The sequence below is a fragment of the Chlorocebus sabaeus genome, chromosome 11 (assembly GCF_047675955.1).
Source record: "Chlorocebus sabaeus isolate Y175 chromosome 11, mChlSab1.0.hap1, whole genome shotgun sequence".
NCBI lineage: Eukaryota > Metazoa > Chordata > Mammalia > Primates > Cercopithecidae > Chlorocebus > Chlorocebus sabaeus.
The window spans coordinates 119,760,363-119,784,857 of record NC_132914.1 but is presented as its reverse complement, the minus strand read 5'-3'; the positions used below and the strand labels follow the sequence as shown (position 1 = coordinate 119,784,857).

Sequence of the window (24,495 nt, the reverse complement as noted above, 5' to 3'; positions counted from 1 at the left end):
TTAGATCATGAATAAGGAAAAACAAAATAGCTTTAAAGTAATTGGCCCAATTGGTAAAATTTGAACCTAGAAAAGTTTATAATAAATAGTAATGTATTTGTTACATTTTCTGAGTGTGATAATTGCATTGTAGAAGAAGGCCCTTATTTTTAGAAGATACCTGCTGAAGATTTAGGCATGACAAGTCATGATGTCTACAAGTAACTTCCAAGGTTTGGAAAACTATAGTGTGTATGTAAAAAGAAATTAAACAAACGTGGTAAAATATTTTAAAATATGTAAATTAGTTACATAAATATGAAAATTAGTTACATAAATATGTAACAGCAAGTCTCCATCTCCCGTTATCATCTATACCTCCTATAGTGACACAAGAAAGAAGAATAAGCAGATGACTGATTTTTTTTTTCTCTCTTTTTTAATATGATGCTAACCTTAGACTATCAAGTAAGTATATTTGAGGATCTCTATTAATAAATATAGTTATAAACTTGAAATTTATCCAGGTTTCCACTAGGTTCCACTAATGCTTAGCTTAATTATTAAGGCTTTTAATGATCCCTGATTAGATACTGGATAAAGAAAAAAGTAGTTAAAAGAATAGTTTAAAATGCAAATAAACTTACTGTGCTAATTCCTGTTTGGACCAGAGAAGAAACACTAGATACTTCCAAAGAATATAGTATTTCCATTGTAGGTAATGAATAAACCATGAGGTTTTTCATCTAAGAAAAACAGCAGAGCAATTAATTTAGCAGATCAATTTAAACCTGCAAGCACAAAACAGCACTTCACAACTAAGAGCAGATTAAAACACGTGGGAGCGGCTGGGCGTGGTGGCTCATGCCTACAATCCCAGCACTTTGGGAGGCCGAGGCAGGCGGATTGCCGGAGCTCTGGAGTTTGAGACCAGCCTGGGCAACACGGTGAAACCCCATCTCTACTAAAATACAAAACATTAGCCAGGTGTGGCGGCGTGTCTCTGTAATCACAGCTACCGGGGAGGCTGAGGCAGGAGAATCTCTGGAACCCAGGAGGCGGAGGTTGTAATAAGCCAAGATTACACCACTGCACTCCAGCCTGGGCGACAGAGTGAGACTCCATCTCAAAAAAAAAAAAAAAAACACATGGGAGCACTTTGGGAGGCCGAGGCAGGCAGATCACTTGAGGTCAGGAGTTGGAGACCAGCCTAGCCAACATGGTGAAACCCCATCTCTACCAAAAAATACCAAAAAATTTAGCTGGAACGTAGTGGTGCACATCTGTAATCCCAGCTACTTGGGAGGCTGAGGCAGGAGAATTGCTTGAACCCGGGAGGTAGACGTTGCGGTAAGCCAAGATTACACCACTGCACTCCAGTCTGGGTGAAAGAGTGAGACTGTCTCTAAATAAATAAAAAAATAAATAAAACACACAGTACAAAGCTAAATGCAAAAAATAAGCATTTATAAGTAAGCCTGTTGGCCGGGCGCGGTGGCTCACGCCTGTAATCCCAGCACTTTGGGAGGCCGAGATGGGCGGATCACGAGGTCAGGAGATCGAGACCATCCTGACTAACACGGTGAAACCCTGCCTCTACTAAAAATACAAAAATTAGCCGGGCGCGGTGGCGGGCGCCTGTAGTCCCAGCCACACGGGAGGCTGAGGCAGGAGAATGGCGTGAACCCGGGAGGCGGAGCTTGCAGTGAGTGGAGATTGCGCCACGGCACTCCAGCCTGGGCGACAGAGCGAGACTCCGTCTCAAAAAAAAAAAAACCAAAAAACCAAAAAAAAAAAAAAAAAGTAAGCCTGTTACTGTATGACTTATTTTATTTTACTTTTTTTTGAGATGGGAGTTTCGCTCTTGTTGCCCAGGCTGGAGTACAATGGCTCGCTCTTGGCTTACTGCAACCTCTGCCTCCAGGGTTCCAGTGATTCTCCTGTCCCAGCCTCTTGAGTAACTGGAATTATAGGTGCACGCCACCACACCCAGCTAATTTTTTATATTTTTAGTAGAGACTGGGTTTCACCATGTTGTCCAGGCTGGTCTCAAACTCCTGACCTCAGGTGATCCACCCACCTTGGCCTCCCAAAGTGCCGGGATTACAGGTGTGAGCCACCGCACCCAGCTTGTTACTGTATGATTTAAATGTCACATATGAAATAATGTTCTACCCCATATTCCAAATACGTTGAATGAAAATCCATACATATACCTGAAGTCCATTCTACAGTTTGTATTTAAGGTGAATGTAATTCCTCAGTGCCAGAACTACGTAAGAGTCACTCTAATAAACACTTTCTTGGGCCAGGCACAGTGGCTCACACCTGTAATCCCAGCACTTTGGGAAGCCGAGGTGGGCAAATCACGAGGTCAGGAGATTGAGACAAGCCTGGTCAAAATGGCAAAACCCTGCCTCTACTAAAACTACAAAAATTAGCTGGGCGTGGTGGCAGGCGCCTGTAATCCCAGCTACTTGGGAGGCTGAAGCAGGAGAATTGTTTGAACCCGGGGGCAAGGGGTTGCAGTGAGCCGAGATTGTGCCATAGCACTGCAGCCAGGGAGACAGTGCGAGACCCCATCTCAAAAAAATAATAAAATAAAATAAACACTTTTGCTATGGGCATTTTTGGTTCCTGAAGTGCTCCATTTAAAATATGGAGACAAGATTTATAGCTTTTTACTTTAAATGGGGAAAAAAAAGAGTTCTGCAGGATTATTTCTGATTGTTAGGTTTCGTGTGAACTAAGAGCTAATATGCTATATTATTTAACATCTACTTTTGTATTCGCTAATGCTTTTTCTGACACAATATAGACAAGCACGAAATAAAATTTTCCAATACCTTCTTATTAGCTGTAGCTGTCAGAGCTATTAATTTGAGATTTGTAATTCCTTGCCTAAAAGAGAAAAGAAGCTTTAAATAATTCAAGTAAGCTTTTACACAATAAAAACATACATTATCTATCAATTTAAAAAAGTACGCTTTGCCAATTACAAGATATAAACTAAGTTAAGAGTAACACTCTTCCATAAAAAATAAAATGTAATAGACACTGTATTCCATTTCTGCACGTTTATGCCCAGACTGACACAGTTTCTAACACAATCACTTGAAGGTTCCTATTGCCTGTTCCCAGTGAATTTTGCAAACAACAAATTGGTCTTTACTCTGTCAGACTGTTTCACAATGTTGCTTAGAACGTAAAACATAATAAATGATCCGAACAAAACCAGACAAGAAACCTGGTGCTAATAGAAGGGAAATGACTACTAGCCATAGCCATAACATACCATGTGACTGACGAAGGAGAATCTGCTTCTGTAGTAAGAAGAAACTCTTCCACGTTAAGAGAGGGCCAGTTCCATACAGGAGTTAAAGTGTAAATATCCCATAAACTCAGCACGTTCTGCAATAGAGACATTTCATTTACATGTCTTTTGTTTTGAGACAGAGTTTCGCTCTTGTCGCTCAGGCTGGAGCAGAATGGTGTGATCTTGGCTCACTGCAACCTCCACCTCCTGGGTTCACGTGATTCTCCTGCCTCAGCCTTCCGAGTAGCTGGGATTACTGGCGCCCACCACCAAGCCCGGCTAATTTTTTGTATTTTTAGTAGAGACGGGGTTTCACCATGCTGGCCAGGCTGGTCTCGAACTCCGGACCTCAGGTGATCCACCCACCTCGGCCTCCCAAAGTGCTGGGATTACAGGCGTGAGCCACCGTGCCTAGCCTACATGTCTTAATGATTACAAATTTACATCTCAGGCCAGGCGCAATGGCTCACGCCTGTAATCCCAGCACTTTGGGAGGCCGAGGTGGGTGGATCACCTGAGGTCAGGAATTCGAGACCAGCCTGGCCAGCATGGTGAAACCCCGTCTCTACTAAAAATACAAAAAATTAGCCGGGCTTGGTGGTGGGCGCCAGTAATCTCAGATACTCGGGAGGCTGAGGCAGGAGAATTGTTTGAACCCAGGAGGCGGAGGTGGCAGTGAGCCAAGATTGCACCATTGCGCTCCAGCCTGGGCGACAAGAGCGAAATTCTGTTTCAAAAAAAAAAAAAAAAAATTTACATTTCAGGATCAACTTTTTTTGGTACATATACTGAAATAAACCACAGTACACAAGATAGTAATCCACTCTAGCTAAAACCCTTGTCTTTGTAAGTCTGACAACATTTTTGTTGTAAAACATGATATCAAGTAAAAACATCGAAGGAGAAACAAGAAACATACATCAGTATCAAGAACAAAAAGTAGATTGTCTATCAGCTGGAACTTCTTTGCACCTACAAAAGAGAAAATAAGATGTCTAAGGATTTTATTTCAATATTTCATATATCTAAATAGTAAATTAACATATTCACAGAAAGGCGAACTATATAACTACTAGGTCCTATTTTCTTTTATTTCTGCCTCTATTTCTGTTAGGTGATTACTAAAATGTAAAACCTCCCAAAATGAAGGCTAACAGCTGTAACATGTCAAGAACTGTCCTGTATGTGAACAACCATCAAACTATTCTGGCTTGTTTCAAAGAGTGGTAGGGTAAAATGACCCATATGTCAGCCTAAGTACACTGACATAAAAATTAAAACTCACCAATAATTGTCTAAAGTAGTGTCATTAACTTATTTTACCTTTAATAATCTCTGCATCAATAAGGTTCTTAACTGTCATTCCTTTCTTAGAAAAATCTGGTTCCCATTTTGAGAATGCACAATTGCCAGTTCCCTGGAAAAATGAACACAGCACATCAACTGCAAATTTCATTCTTAGACCTGAGCCTTCCTCAAAGTAGAAACATGTAAGTTTTATAGGTTATTAACTTTAAAATATATTTATATATTCTAACTAGGTTTCATCTTCCAGTTCCTCTCTTGATTTCAGAAGAGAATGAAAAAAACAGTGTACTATTGGAATTCAAGGTTATTACAACTTTTTTTTTTTTTTTTTTTTTTTTACTAATTTGAGACAGGGTCTCACTCCATTGCCCAGGCTGGAGGGCAGTGATCACAGCTCACTGCAGCCTCAAACTCCTGGACTCAAGCGATCCTCCCACCTCAGTCTCCCCAGTAGCTGGGACTACAGGTGAGCATCACCACACCTGGCTAATTTACTATTTGTTGTAGAGACAGGGTCTCCCTATGTTGCTGAGACTGGTCTCAACCTCCTGGGCTCAAGCAGTCCTCCCACCTCAGCCTCTCAAAGTGCTGGGATTATAGGCATGAGCCACTATGCCAGCCTTCACACAAATATTTAATGAGCACATTTAGGCAACTAGCACTAAAGACACGCAGTGAACTTTTAAGACCTCTTCCAGGATTATGATTAAAATATAGTCTTTGATAAGTATTTTCATTAAAATATCACAAATAATTGGAAAAAATTTTATAAATATTAATTTTAAATTATTTGAAACCCTGGTGAAATGTTAAATTAGATATGCACAATGTGGAAATATGACTGCTTTTCTCTCTTTTTTGTTTCTTCTTTTTTTAGAGACGGGATCTCACTGTGTTGCCAGGCTACAGTGAAGTGGCGTGATCATAGGTGTGATCAGAGCTACTGCAGCCTCATACTCCTGGGCTCAAGCAATTCTTCTGCCTCAGCTTTCCAAGCAGCTGGGACCATAGGTGCATGCCATGGCACGCAGCTGACTACTACTTAATATATAAATTTGGCAAGTAAAAATGTTGTAAATGTTGTAATTATATTGAGTTTTTGCCTAATCTTTGAATATAACATTAGGTGTTTTCCTCCAAAATTCAAAGAAATTATGATCAGTTATTGGAAGTGGCATACCAATAATGAACTATTACTTTTTACGTGTAACATGAGATATAAGACATTATACACAAGGTATACATGCCAATGGTTGTGAATGAATTGTGCTTTTCTATGTGCATGCTTGTCCACGTTCCCATTTCACTAATAACAAAACTTGCAAGTAGCCTAGCTGACCAAGACTAAAAATAACGTAGAATCACTTAGGAGGCAGAGATTACATCAAAGACACTTTACTCTTTTAGGACCATTCTCTAACACTAAGGTTCTTAACCTGACTTGAATTTCAAGATTCAAGGGATCTGTGAAGCTGGATGGGTAAAAAATTTACATCTTTATTTTCTCTAATCTCCATCTGAAACAGAATTTCTTTCACTTACGAATGTAGGCCACTGAAAACCCCAAAAAACAAAAAGCAGTAGAATCAGCAGTCCCTGTGAGTACGTCACCAGTAGTAATTACACTTCCTATTAGAAAAAGTATGATAACCATAATTTTGAAGTAGTGGTGTGTAAATATTTATTTCAAGATAGCTGCAATAATGTGCTTGTTTTTCCATCAGTGACAAAATCACAGGTACTGTAACAATGGAATTTTTGGTTTTGTTTTCTGTCGTTTTTGTCTGCTCTCATAATTGAAAAAAAATGCTATACTTCAGGTAAACATTAGGTAAAGATGCAATATTTTTTCCAAGACAGAAATTTATTTATTGAGTTATTTTTAATTACCTTAATATTATAATTTCCTTGTTTCGGTTATATGTTACACATTATTTTGCAATTTAACCAAAACAATAACATTTTCGTGAGAAAATGCTTTAGGCAACAAAAAAACAAAACTTTATAAAAACAATTACCCCAATTATCACAGGAACTTCACTTGCTAAATCTCCAGCCACAAGACCGAGACAACCAAGAGTATGATAATTTTCAGTAGAAATAAAACTGGACTTGATTTGTCCTTGTAACTGCAAAATTAAAAACAACAAGAATGTCATATATATAATACATATTTATGCTCCACAAAATCACTAAAATCAGTTTATATCGATCAGTTATAAATCTTTTTCTTTTTTTGTGACAGAGTTTTGCTGTTATTGCCCAGGCTGGAGTGCAATGGCACAATCTCGGCTTACCGCAACCTCTGCCTCCCAGGTTCAAGCAATTCCCTGCCTCAGCCTCCCGAGTAGCTGGTAGTACAGGCATGCGTCACCACCCCATGGCTAATTTTATGTTTTTTAGTAGAGATGGGGTTTCTCCATGTTGGTCAGACTGGTCTCAAACTCCCGACCTCAGGTGATCCGCCCCCTCGGCCTCCCAAAGTGCTGGGATTACAGGCGTGAGCCACTGCGCCCGGCCTAAATGTATTTTTAAGTAGACATGTTATTAAAATGTTGTATCATAATAATTTCTAAAATATCAAGAAGTAGACCAATTATATACAGAAACACTACTACATTTACATTAAACGTAATTTTTTTAAGAGGACACTATGGATTTATTTTCTTACCTTTTTTGCTGTACTGAAGTCTACATTCTCAATTGCTGCATTAAAAAAGAAAGCAGGCTAAATGTATAATATTAATCTATAAAACAATACAAGTCACCTCTTTTGTGTCAAGGTGAAATTAAAAACAATCTAGTTCAAAGAACACTGGTGAGAATCAAGTTTTGCCCCTGACCAAAATACGCAAACTGTGACATGTTAGATTCAGGGGACCAGCCAGTACCTCTCCATACTTACCCTTACCACCTCTCTTCCTACTAAGAGGATCTTCTCCCTACTCCAACGCTCCTGCACTTCTCACTGTTTGGAATAGCTCTTACTTTTCTAGCTCCATCATTAAGCTATGGAAAACAAATCTTCAATCTCGTCATATACCCAAGACCTAGCACAGGCCTGGCAAGTCAATATTTTTAAAATGTCACTTAGGCTGGGCGCAGTGACTCATACCTATAATCCTAGCACTTTGGGAGGCCGAGACTGGCAGATCACTTGACAAGGAGGAGTTGGAGACCAGCCTGGCCAACATGGTGAAACCTCGCCTCTAGTAAAAATACAAAACTTAGCCAGGTGTGGTTGTGCGCACCTGTAATCCCAGTTACTTGGGAGACTGAGGCACAAGAATCACTTGAACCTGGGAAGTGGAGGTTGCAGTGAGCCGATATTGCACCACTGCACTCGAGCCTAGGCAACAGAGCAAGACTCCATCTCAAAAATAAATAAATAAAAATAATAAAATAAAATAAAATATTATATACGTGTTCCAAATCCATTCCTCAAACAGTTTCACTTGGCTCAGAGGGATAAATGGTCCAGACTACTAGCTTAAAACATATTTTACATTATTGTTCTGCACTATATATAATTTTCTTTGGAGACAGAGTTTCTCTCTTGCTGCCCAGACTGGAGTGCTACAGCGTGATCTCAGCTCACCATACCTCTGCCTCCTGGGTTCAAGCAATTCTCCTGCCTCAGCCTCCCGAGTAGCTGGGATTACAGGCGCCTGCCACCCTGCCTGGCTAATTTTGTATTTTTAGTAGAGACAAGGTTTCTCCATGTTGGTCAGGCTGGTCTTGCACTCTCAACCTCAGGTGATCTGCCCGCCTTGGCCTCCCAAAATGCTGGGATTATAGGCATGAGCCACTGCGCCCGCCCTGTTCTGCACTATTAACACTACATAGTCATTTCCATTTCCAGGTTCATTCACCACATTAAAAAGCATTTATTATTGTGCTAGCAAATGTCTTGTCTTTCCCAACTAAACTGTTGAAGTTTTTCTCCCCAACTAAGCTCCTTGAAGGCCATACCAAAATTACATTTATTCAAATACTGTTCCAGCTCTAATAGAGGAGAATAAGTGTACTCTGAATACTTAAAAGTATACTCAATTATAACTAAATACAATTAAGATAAAATAAGCTTAAAGAGAGTACTTAAAATTTTACTAATTACTAAATTAATAAAACTAGTAAATATTGCTGCAAATCAATAATAAAAATATAATGTATTACTTACCTTGTTGAATTTTTAAAAGCTGAAGGTTTGTAATACAAAAAAATCCACTGTACGTAAGAAGTAGCATATAATAGGTACCTATTGAAATAAAATCAGAATCAGTTTCTTTTTTTTGAGACGGAGTCTCATTCTGCCCCCAGGCTGGAGTGCAGTGGTGCAATCTCGGCTCACTGCAACCACTGCCTCTAGGGTGCAAGCGATTCTCCTGCCTCAGCCTCCCGAGTAGCTGGGAGTACAGGCGTGCACCACCACGCCCAGCTAATTTTTGTATTTTTAGTAGAGACAGAGTTTCACCATGTTGGCCAGGATGGTCTCGATCTCTTGACCTTGTGATCCACTTGCCTCAGCCTCCCAAAGTGCTGGGATTACAGGCGAAAGCCACTGCACATGGCTGGGAATCAGTTACTTTAAAAGGCACATGGATATAAAATTTAAACCAGCGTCTGTTTAAATGTGGCTTTTGAACAAAGAGAGAAAGAAAGCGAGAAAGAGGCGGGGCGCAGTGGCTCACGCCTGTAATGCCAACACTTTGGGAGGCCAAGGCAGGTGGATCACAAGGTCAGGAGCTCGAGACCAGCCTGACCAACATGGTGAAACCCTGTCTCTACTAGAAATACAAAAATTAGCTGGGTGTGGGGCTGTGCGCCTGTAGTCCCAGCTACTCAGGAGGCTGTGGCAGGAGAACTGCTTGAACCTGGGTGGCGGAGGTTGCAGTGAGCCGAAATTGCACCACTACATTCCAGCCTGGGCAATAGAGTGGAACTCCATCTCAGAAAAAAAAAAAAAAAATAGAGAAAGAGGAAGGAAGGAAGGAAGGCAGGCAGGCAGGCAGGGAGGCACGCACGCACGCACGCACAAACAGTATCTGGAAGTACCTTAAAAATATGTCAATGTGAAGTTTTTTTTTTTTTTTTGAGACAGGGTCTCAATCTATCTCCCAGGCTGGAGTGCAATGGCATAACCACAGCTCACTGCAGCCGCAACCTCCAGGCCCAAGAGATCCTCCCAACTCAGCCTCCTGAGAAGGTGGGACTACACACACCAACACATCTGGCTAATTTTTTATTTTTTGTAGAGGTGGAGGTCTCTCTATGTTATCCAGGCTGGTTTCGAGCTCCTAGACTCAAGCGATGCTCCCACCTCAGCCTCCTAAAGTGCTAGGATTACAGATGTGAGCCACCACACACAGCCTGCTCATTTAAATTCTAATAATCAAATATAGTAATGTTACAGATAAAACTTATTTACAAAGAACTAGTTATTCGCAAAAACTAAGTTATTCGCAAAAACATTGTTAACTTCTTTTGAAACTTTTATTAAAATAACAAACTTCATGTGCCAGAAAAAAAAAATCTCAGATATATCAAAATAAATTAAGGCCCAGTTAACATTTGTTGAAGTAAAAATATAATAAATATACTGAAGCCCAGAAACACATTTTAAAAGAATATAATGTCTCCTTGGTAACCTATAGAAATCTCGAAACTGTAGAAATAAGTTTAGAATATTATATTTAGGAAAAGTATATGTTTAAACCTCTAAAAAGAGCTAAAATATAAAAATTGTTTCTTACGATATTAATTGCATTGATAGGAAAAAATGTATAAAAAAATACAGAAAAGGCCGGGCACAGTGGCTCACAGGCGGATCACCTGAGGCGGGCGGATCACCTGAGGTCAGGAGTTCGAGACCAGCCTGGCCAACACGGTGAAACCCCGTCTCTATTAAAAACAAAAAATTAGCCAGGCATGGTAGCAGGCGCCTGTAATCCCAGCTACTTGGGAGACTGAGGCAGGAGAATCACTTGAACCCGGGAGGCAGAGGTTTCAGTGAGCTGAGGTCGTGCCATTGCACTCCAGCCTGGGGGACAAGAGGGAGAGACTTCATCTCAAAAAAAAAAAAAAAACAGAAAAACAGAAAAAATGTAGATAGCATAACAATGAATTTATATAATTTATTAACCAAAAATTGGAATTTTTGATTGGATATTAGTCAGAAGTCATTCAGGCTGGGTACAGTGGCTCATGCCTGTAATCCCAACACTTTGGGAGGCCCAGGCAGGTGGATCACTCACTTGGGGTCAGGAGCTTGAGACCAGCCTGGCCAACATGGTGAAACTCCATCTCTACTAAAAATACAAAAATTAGCCGGGTGTGGTGGCCCACGCCTGTAATCCCAGCTACTCAGGAGACTGAGGCAGGAGACGCTTGAACCCGGGAGCTGGAGGTTGCAGCGAGCTGAGATTGCGCCACTGCACTCCAGCCTGGGAGACAAAGCGAGACTCCATTTAAAAAAAAAAAAAAAAAAAAGTCATTCAAAAATTCAAGAAAACTTACCTTCATTTGAACCATCCTTCTCAATGACAAGATTCTGGTAAGTCCGCCGATTTTCATCATTAGCTTTCCGAACAAATGCCTAAATGCAAATTAATTTCAAATAATAAAATTAAACACAGAAAACTACAATCAAGGATTTTATTCTTTAAACTAAAGTTATCAATTATCATTAGCAATAATTCTGCCTATATTCCAAACATCTTACTTTTAAAATGGAAAACTATTTTGGACAAGCGTACTAAATACCTTTGAGACTGCTCTCTTGTGATTCCTTGAGCCACAAGCTTACTAAACCTGGCCTAAGAAAATTTTTGTTTGACCTGGTGTTAATTTCTATTACGTGAGAGCCAAGAATTTGGGATCCAAGCTATAGTAACACCTTCAAAGCTTAATTTTTCAAAAAAACATTCCTTTAATTTAAAATACCGTTCAGTACAGGGAAGAAACTCAATTCTGGCAGGCAAGAGACATTGTAACCAAGACCCCAAAGGCTTCATATGTCTGGGCATTCCCTCCTCTACCTTCCTGCCTCCCTTAACAAGCTGCCTGCTCCTGACTTAGCTGACCAAGCTGAATTCCCAACCACACAAGAACCTAACCGTTCGTCCCCTGGAGTTACTTCTCCCAAAGTTGTTAAAGTGGGACTGTCGCATTCCTAATAAAAACCTGACCATCTTCCAAGGTTAGTAAAGCGGGACTCTAGCAACTGACCAGATCCAGCCAGCTGAGCACAAGATGGACTTTAGCCCTGGCCTTTAACCGAGTATTTCCTCATTTTAACCTAATTATGATACTAAAAATCATACCCGGGGATGGAGATTTAACATGCTAATGAGACATACAACACATGAAAAAGGATGAGATCAATTCACAGGTGCTGAAAGTTCCCTGCCTCTACATGCCTACAAATCACTCTTCTCACCTCAGCTTCCTCAAAACGACAAGAGCTAAACCCTTCAGGAAGCTAGCACTTGGTATCCCTTTCCCATACGGTGTTCCCTTGAGATTCCTTGAGCCACAGGCCTACTAAACCTTCCCTGGGAAAATTTCTATTTGACCTGGTGTTAATTTCTATTTACACAAGAGCCAAAAACTCAGGATTCAAGCTGTGGTAACACCTTCAAAGCTTAATTGTTCAAAAAAACATTGTTTTAATTTAAAACATGTGTTAAGTAATAGTTTGCTGAAGTTTTAGTTGTCTAAGAGATTATTTAGAATTTAAATAATGAAAATTAAAATATAACAAGATCTTACATTAGTGAGTAGTGTTTGTTTTGATGTTACATGAATGAGATGTAGGTTGCCACTTCTCTCGCCAACCAAAAGAAACTTTCCTTCTTGACAAAGGCCAACTACATCCACTTCAGTATCTGAAAATTTCAAATCAAAGTTACAAGCTTCCTTTGAAAATCCTTATTTCCAATACAAAAAAAAATACAAATTTTTCTCATTAAAAAGCCAACGATTACTTAAGTTACTTCTAAATACTGCAAAACAGATGTGATGAAAGTAAAAAAGAATGTTGTTGACTTTTATTCAGTCAACAAATATTTTTTGTTTTGTTTTGTTTTTGAGACAGCATCTCGCTCTGCTACCCAGGCTGGAGTGGAGTGGTACCACCTCAGTTCACTGCACCCTAGACTTCCTGGGCTCAGTCAGCAATTCTCCCGCCTCAGCCTCCCAGGTAGCTGGGACCACAGGTACACACAACTATGGCCAGCTAATTTTTTGTACTTTTTGTAGAGATGGGGTTTTGCCATGTTACCTAGACCGGTCTCGAACTCCTGGGCTCAAGCGATTATCCATCTCTGCCTCCCAAAGTGCTGAGGTTACAGATGTGAGCCACTGCATGCAGCTGGTCAACAAATATTTATTGAGCACTTACTTTATGCTAAGCATTGTTCTAGGCCTTTTGCATATATCTGAGAACAGAAACAAAAGATTACCACCATCACAAAGTTCATATTCTAAGGCAGAAATAGCGGATAAATGACCAGGCGTGGTGGCTCACACCTGTAATCCCAGCACTTTGGGAGGCCAAAGCAGGCAGATCACTTGAGGTCAGGAGTTCGAGACCAGTCTGGCCAACATGGTGAAACCCCGACTCTACTAAAAATATAAAATTAGCTGGGCATGGTGGCATGTGCCTGTAATCCAGGCTACTCGGGAGGCTGAGACAGGAGAATTGCTTGAACCCAGGAGGTGGAGGTTGCAGTGAGCTGAAATCACGCCACTGCACTCCAGCCTAGGCGACAGAGTCACACTGTCTCAAAAAAGAAAAAAAAAAGGAAATAGCTGATAAACAATTAGTATAATAAACAAACTGTAAGACATGTAAGAAGGTGATAGACGTTCTGGAAAAAAAATGTAGATCCAGGTAAGAGAGCTCAGAAGAACGGTGCGTTTTGCAGTGTTAATTAGAAAGCTCACAGGAGACATGAAAGAGGTGAGGAAATTAGCCAAATGGCTAAGATGGAAGAGCATTCAGAGCATTCAGACGGTGGGCACAGCTCGAGGAAAGATCATCGGGTGGGAAGCGCCTGTTGTATTCATGCAAAAGCAAGAAGGCCAAGGTAACAGAAAACAAAGCAGAAAAGGAAGGGACAAGAAAAACAGTAAGATGTAACTGGCTTATGAACACAAGTTATTCTGCCACAGTATCTTTCCACAGATGGTTCATCATTACCGCATCCCACCATTTCATAGAAGAAACTGTGAATCTTGTGGACTAATCAGGGTCAATACGTCAAGATTTCATAAAACACAAGTTTATTGCCTCCATGTTGCAATCAAGATATGTTCCAAAATGCATGCGTTCTGTTTCCTTTTTAGTTGTCTAAGTTCCTATGTAAAAGTTTCAACAACTATCTGTCTCTTAAAATTTCTACTCAATGGCCAGGTACAGTGGCTCACGTCTGTAATCCCAGCACTTCGGGAGGCCAAGGTAGGTGGATCATTTGAAGTCAGGAATTTGAGACCAGCCTGGCCAACATGGTGAAATCCGACCCTACTAAAAATACAAAAATTACCAGGCACCGTGGCGGGCACCTGTAATCCCAGCTACTCAGGAGGCTGAGGCAGAAGAATCTCTTGAACCTGGGAGGTAGAAGTTACAGTGAGCTGAGAGAACACCACTGCACTCCAGCCTGGGCCACAGAGTGAGACTCTGTCTCAGCAAAAACAAAAAAAAAAAGGCCAGGCACAGTGGCTCACGTCTGTAATCCCAACACTTCAGGAGGTCGAGGCGGGTAGATCACGAGGTCAGGAGTTTAAGACCAGCCTGGCCAACATAGTGAAACCCTGTTTCTACTAAAAATACAAAAAAAAAAAAAAAAATTAGCAGGGCGTGGTGATGGGTGCCTATAGTCCCAGATACCTGGGAGGCTGAGGCAGGAGAATTGCTTAAACACTGGAAGAGGAGGTTGCAGTGAGCCAACATCACACCACTGCACTCTGGCCTAGGTGACAGTACGAGACTATACCTCAAAAAAAAAAAAAAAATTTCTACTCAAGAAACAAAAAACTTTCGGGGCCGGGTGTGGTGGCTCACGCCTATAATCCTAGCACTTTGGGAGGCCGAGGCAGGCAGATCACAAGGTCAGGAGATCAAGACTATCCTGGCTAACACGGTGAAACGCTATCTCTACTAAAAAAAAAATATATATACATATATATACACACAAAAAATTAGCCAGGCATGATGGTGGGTGCCTATAGTCCCAGGTATTCGGGAGGCTGAGGCAGGGGAACGGCATGAACCCAGGAGGCAGAGTTTGCAGTGAGCTGAGATTGTGCCACTGCACTCCAGCCTGGGCGACAGAGTGAGATTCCATCTCAAAAAAAAAAAAAAAAAAGCTTTCATAATATTCTTGCCTAAGCTCAGTATAATCATTGATTTACCCCTTAATTCACTCTTTTTTGTTTTTGAGACAAGACTCTTACTCTTGTCACTCAGGCTAGAGTACAGTGGCATAATCTTGGCTCACTGCAACCTCTGCCTCCTGGGTTCAAGCAATTCTCCTGCCTCAGACTCCTGAGTAGCTGGGATTACAGGTGTATGCCACCATGCCCAGCTAATTTTTGTTTTTGTTTTGGAGATAGTCTTGCTCTGTCACCCAGACTGGAGTGCAGTGGTATGATCTTGGCTCATGGCAACCTCCACCTCCCAGGTTCAAGCAATTCTCCTACCTCAGCCTCTCGAGTAGCTGAAACTACAGATGCACACCAGCACAGCCAGCTAATTTTTGTATATTTGTAGAGAAAACGGGGTCTCACCGTGTTGCCCAGGCTGGTCTCAAACCCCTGAGCTCAGGCAGTCTACCCACCTGGGCCTTCCAAAGTACAAAGATTACAGGTGTGATTTTTGTATTTTTAGTAGAAATGGGGTTTCACCATGTTGGCCAGGCTGGTCTTGAACTCCTGACCACAAGTGATCCAGCAGCCTCAGCCTTCCAAAGTGCTGGGATTACAGGCATAAGCCACCACGTCCGGCTTTAATTCACTCTCAAGTCCACATCTGCATGTACTTGAAGTCTTGTAGCTTGATGAAGAATTAATTCATAAGTATGTTAAAAGATTCTGAGAGAGCTGTTCATTCTAAAAATATGCAAATATCCATTAATAACACCGAAATTCTGTACAAGATTCAGGAATTTGAACACAAATGAGCTCGTGTTTTCCATAGTATTCTAACACAAGCAAGCAAACTAAATTGTTGCTTTACATGTGTATTTCCCCTTAGATGTAAAGAGAGAAGGGATCTCAGTGTCCTTTGACTCTAGTGCCCAATGCAAACAAGGCACTAAGCACTCAAGCTTAATTACTTGAAACTGGTCGAATTTGAAATCTTAGAAATAATAAAGAGGAGGCAATCCAGCAGAAATTGGCAGCAGATATTTGACTTCCAATTTATCTTACTTCACTACATTATACTTACCAAAGACAAGATGCAATTGAAGTGATCTACAAATACTGTCAAGCAATATCACTGATTGGTCGGCTACAATAATAAACCCATCACTTAAACTGCATGCCTGTATCTTTGGATTTAATGAGGCCTGTGGGATAGAAAAGCATGACGAAAATGCAAACATTTTTATACGAGTTTAACAATACTTATCAATAGTATCATCAAATTCCCCAATACCCCACTTTAAAACTTGACAGGCTTTTTTTCTTTGCCCCTCCATCTACTTAATCATCAAGTTTTTCTTTGTATGGTATATCTTGAATCCATCCAGGATCCTAAGTAGAAAAACAGTTTAGGATGGGCAGGAAGGGCAAGGGATTCTCACGTTCAAGTCCTTGTTTCCTCAGGATTGACTTTATGATGCAGGAGCCAGGCATTAACATAATGAATTAATCAAGATTGGCATGAAGTCTTGGTGTTGTGGATGTGCTAGGCAGGGGAATGGTGGTGAACTGTGAACTGGAGGGTCCACACACCCACAGACATGAAAGAATAGAATCTGCTTCACACCATCCAGTGGGAAGCCCGGTGGGGATGCAGCACTGGCATGCCCCATACCTGCCCATTCATCAACAGAAGCTGGATCTTTATGTGACATGTTCTGATTTTTAAATATTGGCAGCTAAGTCAACATTTTTAAAAACACTAGACAAGCCAAATCAGAGTCTCCAGTATTCAGTTCTGTTGCCGAGAGCTTCCCACACATAGCTGTCTTGAAGCACTTGGACAGATTAGTAGTTGAGGAAGCTCAGTCCCTTACTAGATGAGTGATGTTAGGCAAATGTGTCAACTAACTCTCTGTAAAAAGGTAATAATAATAATAATACCAACAAGGTTCACCTGAATAAAGATGAAACGAATTCATGTAAAGGGCTTATAAGAGAGCCTTGCACATAGTATATGCTCAATAAATGTTAACTAGTCCTATTCTTCCCTGACAAAATGCAGCTATTCACCTCATTTTATGACTATTCCAAAAGTCATCTTCTCCAGGTGTAATCCTTGAAAATTCCCCAACATTCTGATCCCTCTTCTACCTTATTTTTTTCTTTATTTTGAGACAGGGTCTCCCTCTGTCACTCGGCCTGGAATGCAGTGATGCCATCATAACTCACTGCAGCCTTAAACGCCTGGGCTCATGGGATCTTCGTGCCTCCTCCACCCAAGCAGCTGGGACTACACATGCACACCACCACACCTGGCTAATTTATTTATTTATTTATTGTTTTAGAGATGGGGTTTTCACCATGTAGGCAAGGCTGGTCTAGAACTCCTGGACTCAAATGATCCTTCCGCTTCAACCACCCAAAATGTCGGGAATACAAGTGTAAAGCACTGCGTCCGGCCTCCTCCTTATGTTTTTACTTGCTTCTTCAACTAGTAAAAGGTTTTTTTTTTGTTTTTTTTTTTTTTTTTGAGACGGAGTCTGGCTCTGTCACCCAGGCTGGAGTGCAGTGGCCGGATCTCTGCTCACCGCAAGCTCCTCCTCCCGGGTTTACGCCATTCTCCTGCCTCAGCCTCCGGAGTAGCTGGGACTACAGGCGCCCGCCGCCTCGCCCGGCTAGTTTTTTGTACTTTTTAGTAGAGACGGGGTTTCACTGTGTTAGCCAGGATGGTCTCGATCTCCTGACCTCGTGATCCGCCCGTCTCGGTCTCCCAAAGTGCTGGGATTACAGGCTTGAGCCACCGCGCCCGGCCAACTAGTAAAAGGTTACACGAAGGCACTGCCAACAAGGAATGGCACTAAAATTAGCCAGGCGTGGTGGAGGTCACATGTAATCTCAGCTACTGGGGAGGGTAAGGCACAAGAATCACTTGAACCTGAGAGACAGAGGTTGCAGTGAGCCGAGATAACACCACTGCACTCCAGCCTGGGAAACGGAGCAAGGCTCCACCTCAAAAAAAAAAAAAAAAAAGGAACAGCACTATATCTTCTAGGGATCTGTCCACACACAGTTCCCCCTGCCTAAACTGTTCTCCTTGTTAAAGCCAAAAGCAAGTGTAGTTTATTTTTAATTTTTATTTTATTTTATTTTATTTTATTTTATTTTATTTTATTTTATTTTATTTTTTTGAGACGGAGTCTCGCTCTGCCGCCCAGGCTGGAGTGCAGTGGCCGGACCTCAGCTCACTGCAAGCTCCGCCTCCCGGGTTTACGCCATTCTCCTGCCTCAGCCTCCCGAGTAGCTGGGACTACAGGCGCCCACCACCTCGCCCGGCTAGGTTTTTGTATTTTTTAGTAGAGATGGGGTTTCACTGTGTTAGCCAGGATGGTCTTGATCTCCTGACCTCGTGATCCGCCCATCTCGGCCTCCCAAAGTGCTGGGATTACAGGCTTGAGCCACCGCGCCCGGCCCAATTTTTATTTTTTTTAAGAGACGTTGTCTCCCTATGTTGCCCAGGCTGGCCTTGAACTCCTAGGCTCAAGCCATTCTCCTACCTCAGTCTCTGAGTAGCTGGGACTACAGGACATGCCACCACACTGGGCTCACACATAGTTTCTTAAGGAAATGCTCCTTAAACTACTCAACCCAAAATGAGCTCTCCATCGATGGAATTCCTACTCATTTACTGTCTGTATTGTTCATTTGGCATTTAGCATATACTGACTTGCACAGCTAAATATCTTTTATTGTTTGGGTCCTGTGTGCCTAACTTTAAGGTAAGATCCCAAAAGGAATGAATAAGATGCCATCTTATGTCCAAGTGCCTAATACTGGGCTCAGAACATAGCGGATGTTCAAAACATGTTGATAAGTATATGCCCTGTGCTAATAATAGAATTTTAGTTCCTGACAGAATCCAAGATTCTATACACACACACTATTATTTTTCAATAGCAACCTTGAGATCAAGAAAGGCCTGAGCCACTTCCATGTTTTAAGGCTCCTGATAATATTAAAAAATAAAGCCCAGGCACGGTGATTCACGCCTGTAATCCCAGAATTTTGGGAGGCTGAGGTGGGTGGATCACAAGGTCAAGAGATCAAGACCATCCTGCCCCACATGGTGAAGCCTCATCTCTACCAGAAATACAAAAATTAGCTGGGCGTGGTGGCTCATGCCTGTATTCCCAGCTACTCAGGAGGCTGAGGCAGAAGAAGCACTTGAACCCGGGAGGCGGAGGCTGCAATGAGCTGAGATCACGCCACTTGCACTCCAGCCTGGCGACAGAGCAAGACTCCGTCTCAAAAAGAAAAACAAAAAAAAATTAGGTAGGCGTGGTGGCAGGCACCTATAATCCCAGCTACTCCAGAAGCTGAGGCAGGAGAATCGCTTGAACTCAGGAGTGGGAGGTTGTAATGAGTCAACATCACATCACTGTACTCCAGCCTGGGCTACAGAGTGAGAAACTCTCTTAAAAAAAAACAAACATACAAATGGCCAGGTGCGGTGGCTCACGCCTGTAATCCCAGCACTTTGGGAGGCTGAGGCGGGCGGATCACAAGGTCAGGAGATTGAGACCATCCTGGCTAACATGGTGAAACCCCGTCTCTACTAAAAATACAAAGATTAGCCAGGCATGGTGGCAGGCACCTGTAGTCCCAGCTACTCGGGCAGCTGAGGCAGGAGAATGGCGTGAACCCAGGAGGCAGAGCTTGCAGTGAGCCGAGATTGCGCCACCACACTCCAACCTGGGCGACAGAGCAAGACTCCATCTCAAACAAACAAACAAACAAACAAACAAAAATACTAAAAAAATAGACGTCATTTCCTCATAGAAACTGTGCTTTCAGATGTCTCGAAGGAGTCAAAAAATTTTTAAAAATTATGCTGTACTTTAAATTTTTGCCTCTAATAATGCCAAAAAATACAATGAGATTTATTTGTACTACTCATAATTAATGTTTATCCTATATTAGTTATCTTATTGTTGGACTATGCTGCCTTTAATATGATTCATGGTACATTAAAAGCAGTACAACCCAGGAGCAATGGCTCATGCCTTTATCCCAGCACTTTCAGAGGCCAAGGCAGGTGGATCACTTGAGGCCAGGAGTTCAAGACCAGCCTGGGCAACGCTATCTCTACTAAAAATACAAAAATTTTTTTTAGCATGGTGGCATGTGTAATCCCAGCTACTTGGGAAATTGAGACAGGAGAATTTTTTGAACCCAGGAGGCAGAGGTTGCAGTGAGCCGAGCCCAGATCACACCACTGTACTCCAGCCTAGGCAACAGTGTGAGACTCTGTCTCAAAAAAAAAAAAAAAAAAAAAAAAAAAAGGCAGCACAGTTCAACAGACACAAGCTTAAAGCAGCACAAAGAATGATTTCTTTTTTAAATCCCATCAGCCAGTTTAAAAAAAAAAGTCAAAAGCATAAATTTCATTCTGTTTAGGAATAACATCCCCAGTGGATGCCCTGTCTTTTGCTCTAGGTTTTTTTCTTATTAAGAGAATTATCTGTCAGAATCTATTTGAGTAAAAATAAAAAATTTTTTAATTAAAAAAAGAATTAAATACCAGCCTCCCAAGTAGCTGGGACTACATGTGCGTGCCACCACACCCACCTAATAGTACCTTCTATGCAAGGCAAAGAATAAGGTTTCAGGCATGGAGCAATAATGGTGCAATTACTAACAGAAGAAAGTTAAAATGTAGAAAGAAATGCAGGGATAAACCTCATACTCAGCAGGGAGCTTGAGTCTGGTAGGGAACAGGAGGAACACAGATTCAGGGATGGACCCTCAGAGCTTTTAACTCTATTGGTAACATTTTATTTCCTACGTTAGTGGTAGATATTCTTTGTATGCCGGGCACGGTGGCTCACACCTGTAATCCCAGCACTTTGGGAGGCTGAGGTGGGTGGATTGCTTGAGGCCAGGAGTTCAAGACCAGCCTGGCCAACATGGTGAAATCCCATCTCTACAAAAATACAAAAAATTAGTTGAGCATGGTGGCGCACATCTGTAATCTCAGCTACTCGAGGGGCTGAGGCACGAGAATTACTTGAATCTTGGGAGGCAGAGATCGCAGTGAGCCGTGATCATACCACTGCACTCCAGCCTGGGTGACAGAGCAAGACTCTGTCTCAAAAAAAAAAAAAAAAAAAAAACTCCTCTTCGTGTTAACTTACACATATTTAGTTGCATGAAATATCAAGAGGAACTAAGAATCCTTCAGTCGTGAAAATACTGATCCTGACATGATGCAGAGGGTATTCAGATGTGAATTTCTAGCAATCTGAGATTGAATCTTGATTCCTTGAGGAAGTGCTATATTCATTCACAAAATATTTACTGTGGGCCACTAGGCCTACTAAGCACTCAGTAAAAATTCTGTGAATGAAACAGTCAGTGTAATAATCACTACCTTTTCAGAAGAGATCTTCACTAGCATATCTACTTGATATAAAGCAGTTCCATGTTCTTTTCTTGAACCGACACTCAGGTACCCACTTCCGGTATCATCATTTGTTAGCAGCTCAATATCATTCCACATGTTTCTGAGACTGTCTTCCTGAGTCAGGAACCACTGTCTTTCCTGTAACAACATAAAATTAGACACCATATTATCTTGTTGCATAGAACCCAGTTCCTTGGGAAATGAGAAAGCTTACTCACAAAACAAAAACAAAAGTCTAACATTAACATATACAGACATCCTTGTCTTCTTGTTATTGCTGTGGCCACTAAACACTTTGGGCCAATAATATAAATGGAACTAGAGCTATCATGGTTACCAGAGAACATATTGGTTTATGCACACAGACCAACAATTCTGATCTTACCAATGTATCCTAGAGCTTCCATTACTTTTGTGTGTCTAGTTTGGAATTATACCAAGTTTTCATTAGAAATAAACCTTTAATCAGTATAGCAGCAAACAGTGTAGGTTTAATTGCCAGATTGTCTGGGATATCATAGGATAAGATTCCAGATGAAGTTCAGAAAAAGTCCATTAATGCTATCATAGTATTATTATACAACAAATAAAAATGATTAGGGAAGGAGAAAAAAATGAATTAGGTTTCTGGACCAAAGACGAAGCTTGAAACCTTATGAGGTTTAACCATCTCTAAAAGTAAAGGTTTACATAAACCATATTACTTGGAGTCTGGGTGGGAAAAGAACACTAAGGAGAAAAACAATCCTTGGATCAAGATTGGTAGGGAATGATAATCAAATAATTATAATTGGTTTCATAAGTGCTACTAGAAGTATGTTTTAATATCTATAAAAGGTATAGCACAAGGAAGAAACAATTTCTGACTTGTTCTTTCACAATGACTAGGCAGTTGTCCATGGGTGATCACTTAATCTTTCTGTTCCTCAATTCTCTAATTTATAAAATAAGAATATACAGGCCAGGCATGGTGGCTCATGCCTGTAATCCCAGAACTTTGGGAGGTTTAGGTGGGTGGATCACCTGAGGTCAGGAGTTTGAGACCAGCCTGGCCAACATGACGAAACCCTCTCTCTACTAAAAATGCAAAAAATTAGCTGGGCGTAGTGGTGTGTGCCTGTAATCCCAGCTACTCAGGAGGCTGAGGCTGGAGAATTGCTTCAACCCGGGAGGCGGAGGTTGCAGTAGGTTGAGATGTGCCACTGCACTCCAGCTTGGGCCACAAGAGTGAAACTCCATCTTGGAAAAAATATATACATATAGTTGGCCCTCCATATCCATGCGTTCCACATCCCTAGATTCCACCTACAGGCATAGCGCATTTACATTGTTAGGCAAGATAAGTAGTCTAGAGATGATTTAAAGTATACAGGCAGATGTTCCCAGGCTACATGCAAATACTATGCCATTTTATGACAAGGACTTAAGCATCCCAGGGTTTTGGTATCTGTGGGAGGTCCCGGAACCAATCTCCTGTGGATACCAATACCAAGGGACTAACGTAGTTGTACCCACCTGAAGGAGTTTTCTATTTTTTACTTCTGGTTTTTTGAGAAACGAGGGTCTCACTATTTTGCCCTGGCTGGCCTTGATCTACTGGGCTCAAGCAATCTTTCAGCTTCAGACTCCCAATGTTTTGAGTTTTAAATGTTCACAGAACAATGCTTGGTTGATGGCAAACATTCAATTTTAGGTGTTAGCTAATTTGTTATTAGTGGAAGCAGGTAACACTTGGGCTGAGAATTGAAGATCATAGTTTTAAAAATGTTGAAAGAGTTCTTCCTAAGAGCATAAGCAAGGGAACAGAAACAAAACATGTCTGGAGAATAGAGAACAGTTTTAGTGACTGGTGTTTGGGTGGGAGTGAGGAGATGAAGGAGGGACAGGCTGGAATGAATACCTTTATAGGTCTCAATTTCCCACATCTGTGAAATAGAGAAACCGCCCATAACTGCCACATTTACTTGTTCAACAGATGTTTACTGAATACCTACTTACTATGTGCCAGGCACCTTTGTAGGAGCTGGCAGTATAGCTTGAACAAAGCACAAAATGTCTTTGCCATTACGAAGTTTATGTTTTTGCGGGAAAAACGGACAAAAATAAAATAGTTAATACACATCTTGTTACGCTACCTCTACAAAAAAAGCAAATGCACAAATAATTGCAAAAAGTGCTAAATGATTTGAAGGAAACAGTGATTAAATGGATGAGGTGAGGCGTCGCTGAAGGAGGATTTGTTTGGGAAGGGAAGGAGGTGACATCTGAGCTGAGACCTGAATAACAAGAAGTCAAGCCCGCAAAACTCAGGCGGAACACGACGTAGGCAGAGGGAACAGAGCGCAAAGGCTCAGAGGCTGGGTAGGAAGCGTTTGATGCTGATGCCGGGTCAAAGTAAAAGTAGAAGAGAGTGAGGGAGAGAGCAGTGGAGCCCAAAAAACCTCGACTTCAAGATTGGATTTTATTCTCAGTACAAGGGGTAGAGGGGAACTCAGCAAACGAGTGGCCTGATTTGATAATTTTGAGATCACTCTGGCGGCGGAATGCAGAACAGATTCGCGAATAGGAGAGAATGAGCAAGATGAAACACTTGTTAGTTAGGCCTCCGTACTTAAACGCTCTCCGCTGGACACCGCCGCCCGCAAAAACCGACTCCAACCTCTCTCCTGACAGCGTTAAAGGGAAAAACAGGAACTGAGGAGAGGCTGCAGTTACTTCGTCCTGAACCCACCCCCAGTTCCCTACACAGCGCAACTCCCCGTCCTCACCTGCAATTGAAGAAACTAAAGAGAAACAATCAAGTATCCGGCCCCTCTTCCTGACTCACACAACCGGCTCTAATCTTTAGGTTCCATCCCACAGGTTTAAATTGGCGGGAGAACACTAAACCCAACCCCTTTACGGCGGCCGGACGAGACCAAGATTACTTTAGACTCGAAATAGGACGTTGCCCCACCCTGCGTTCCGCCAGTTTTGTTCCCCCGACTGCGCATTCCTAGACTGTATTCTTGGCCCCACCCTCTTCATGGTCCTTACACGCCCCTTTGAAAGAACACCCAAT

General features: G+C 41.7%; 1 protein-coding gene across 2 annotated transcripts in view; it reads right to left on the bottom strand.

Annotated features, from left to right (window-relative positions):
* KNTC1 (kinetochore associated 1) overlaps positions 1–24,447 on the bottom strand; it is a 100,043-nt gene extending 75,596 nt beyond the window's left edge. For both annotated transcript variants that reach the window (XM_008005054.3, XM_073021190.1), the window contains exons 1-13: positions 24,203–24,447; positions 21,402–21,572; positions 16,056–16,176; positions 12,374–12,489; positions 11,120–11,198; positions 8,784–8,861; positions 7,275–7,309; positions 6,622–6,732; positions 4,619–4,712; positions 4,215–4,267; positions 3,275–3,390; positions 2,826–2,880; positions 627–725 (exon numbers count right to left, since the gene is read on the bottom strand). In XM_008005054.3, the coding sequence (XP_008003245.3) occupies positions 627–725; positions 2,826–2,880; positions 3,275–3,390; positions 4,215–4,267; positions 4,619–4,712; positions 6,622–6,732; positions 7,275–7,309; positions 8,784–8,861; positions 11,120–11,198; positions 12,374–12,489; positions 16,056–16,176; positions 21,402–21,530 (1,086 nt within the window). In that variant the 5' untranslated portion in view covers positions 21,531–21,572; positions 24,203–24,447. The remainder of the gene's footprint in view (positions 1–626; positions 726–2,825; positions 2,881–3,274; positions 3,391–4,214; positions 4,268–4,618; positions 4,713–6,621; positions 6,733–7,274; positions 7,310–8,783; positions 8,862–11,119; positions 11,199–12,373; positions 12,490–16,055; positions 16,177–21,401; positions 21,573–24,202) is intronic.
* Positions 24,448–24,495: the final 48 nt, after the last annotated feature.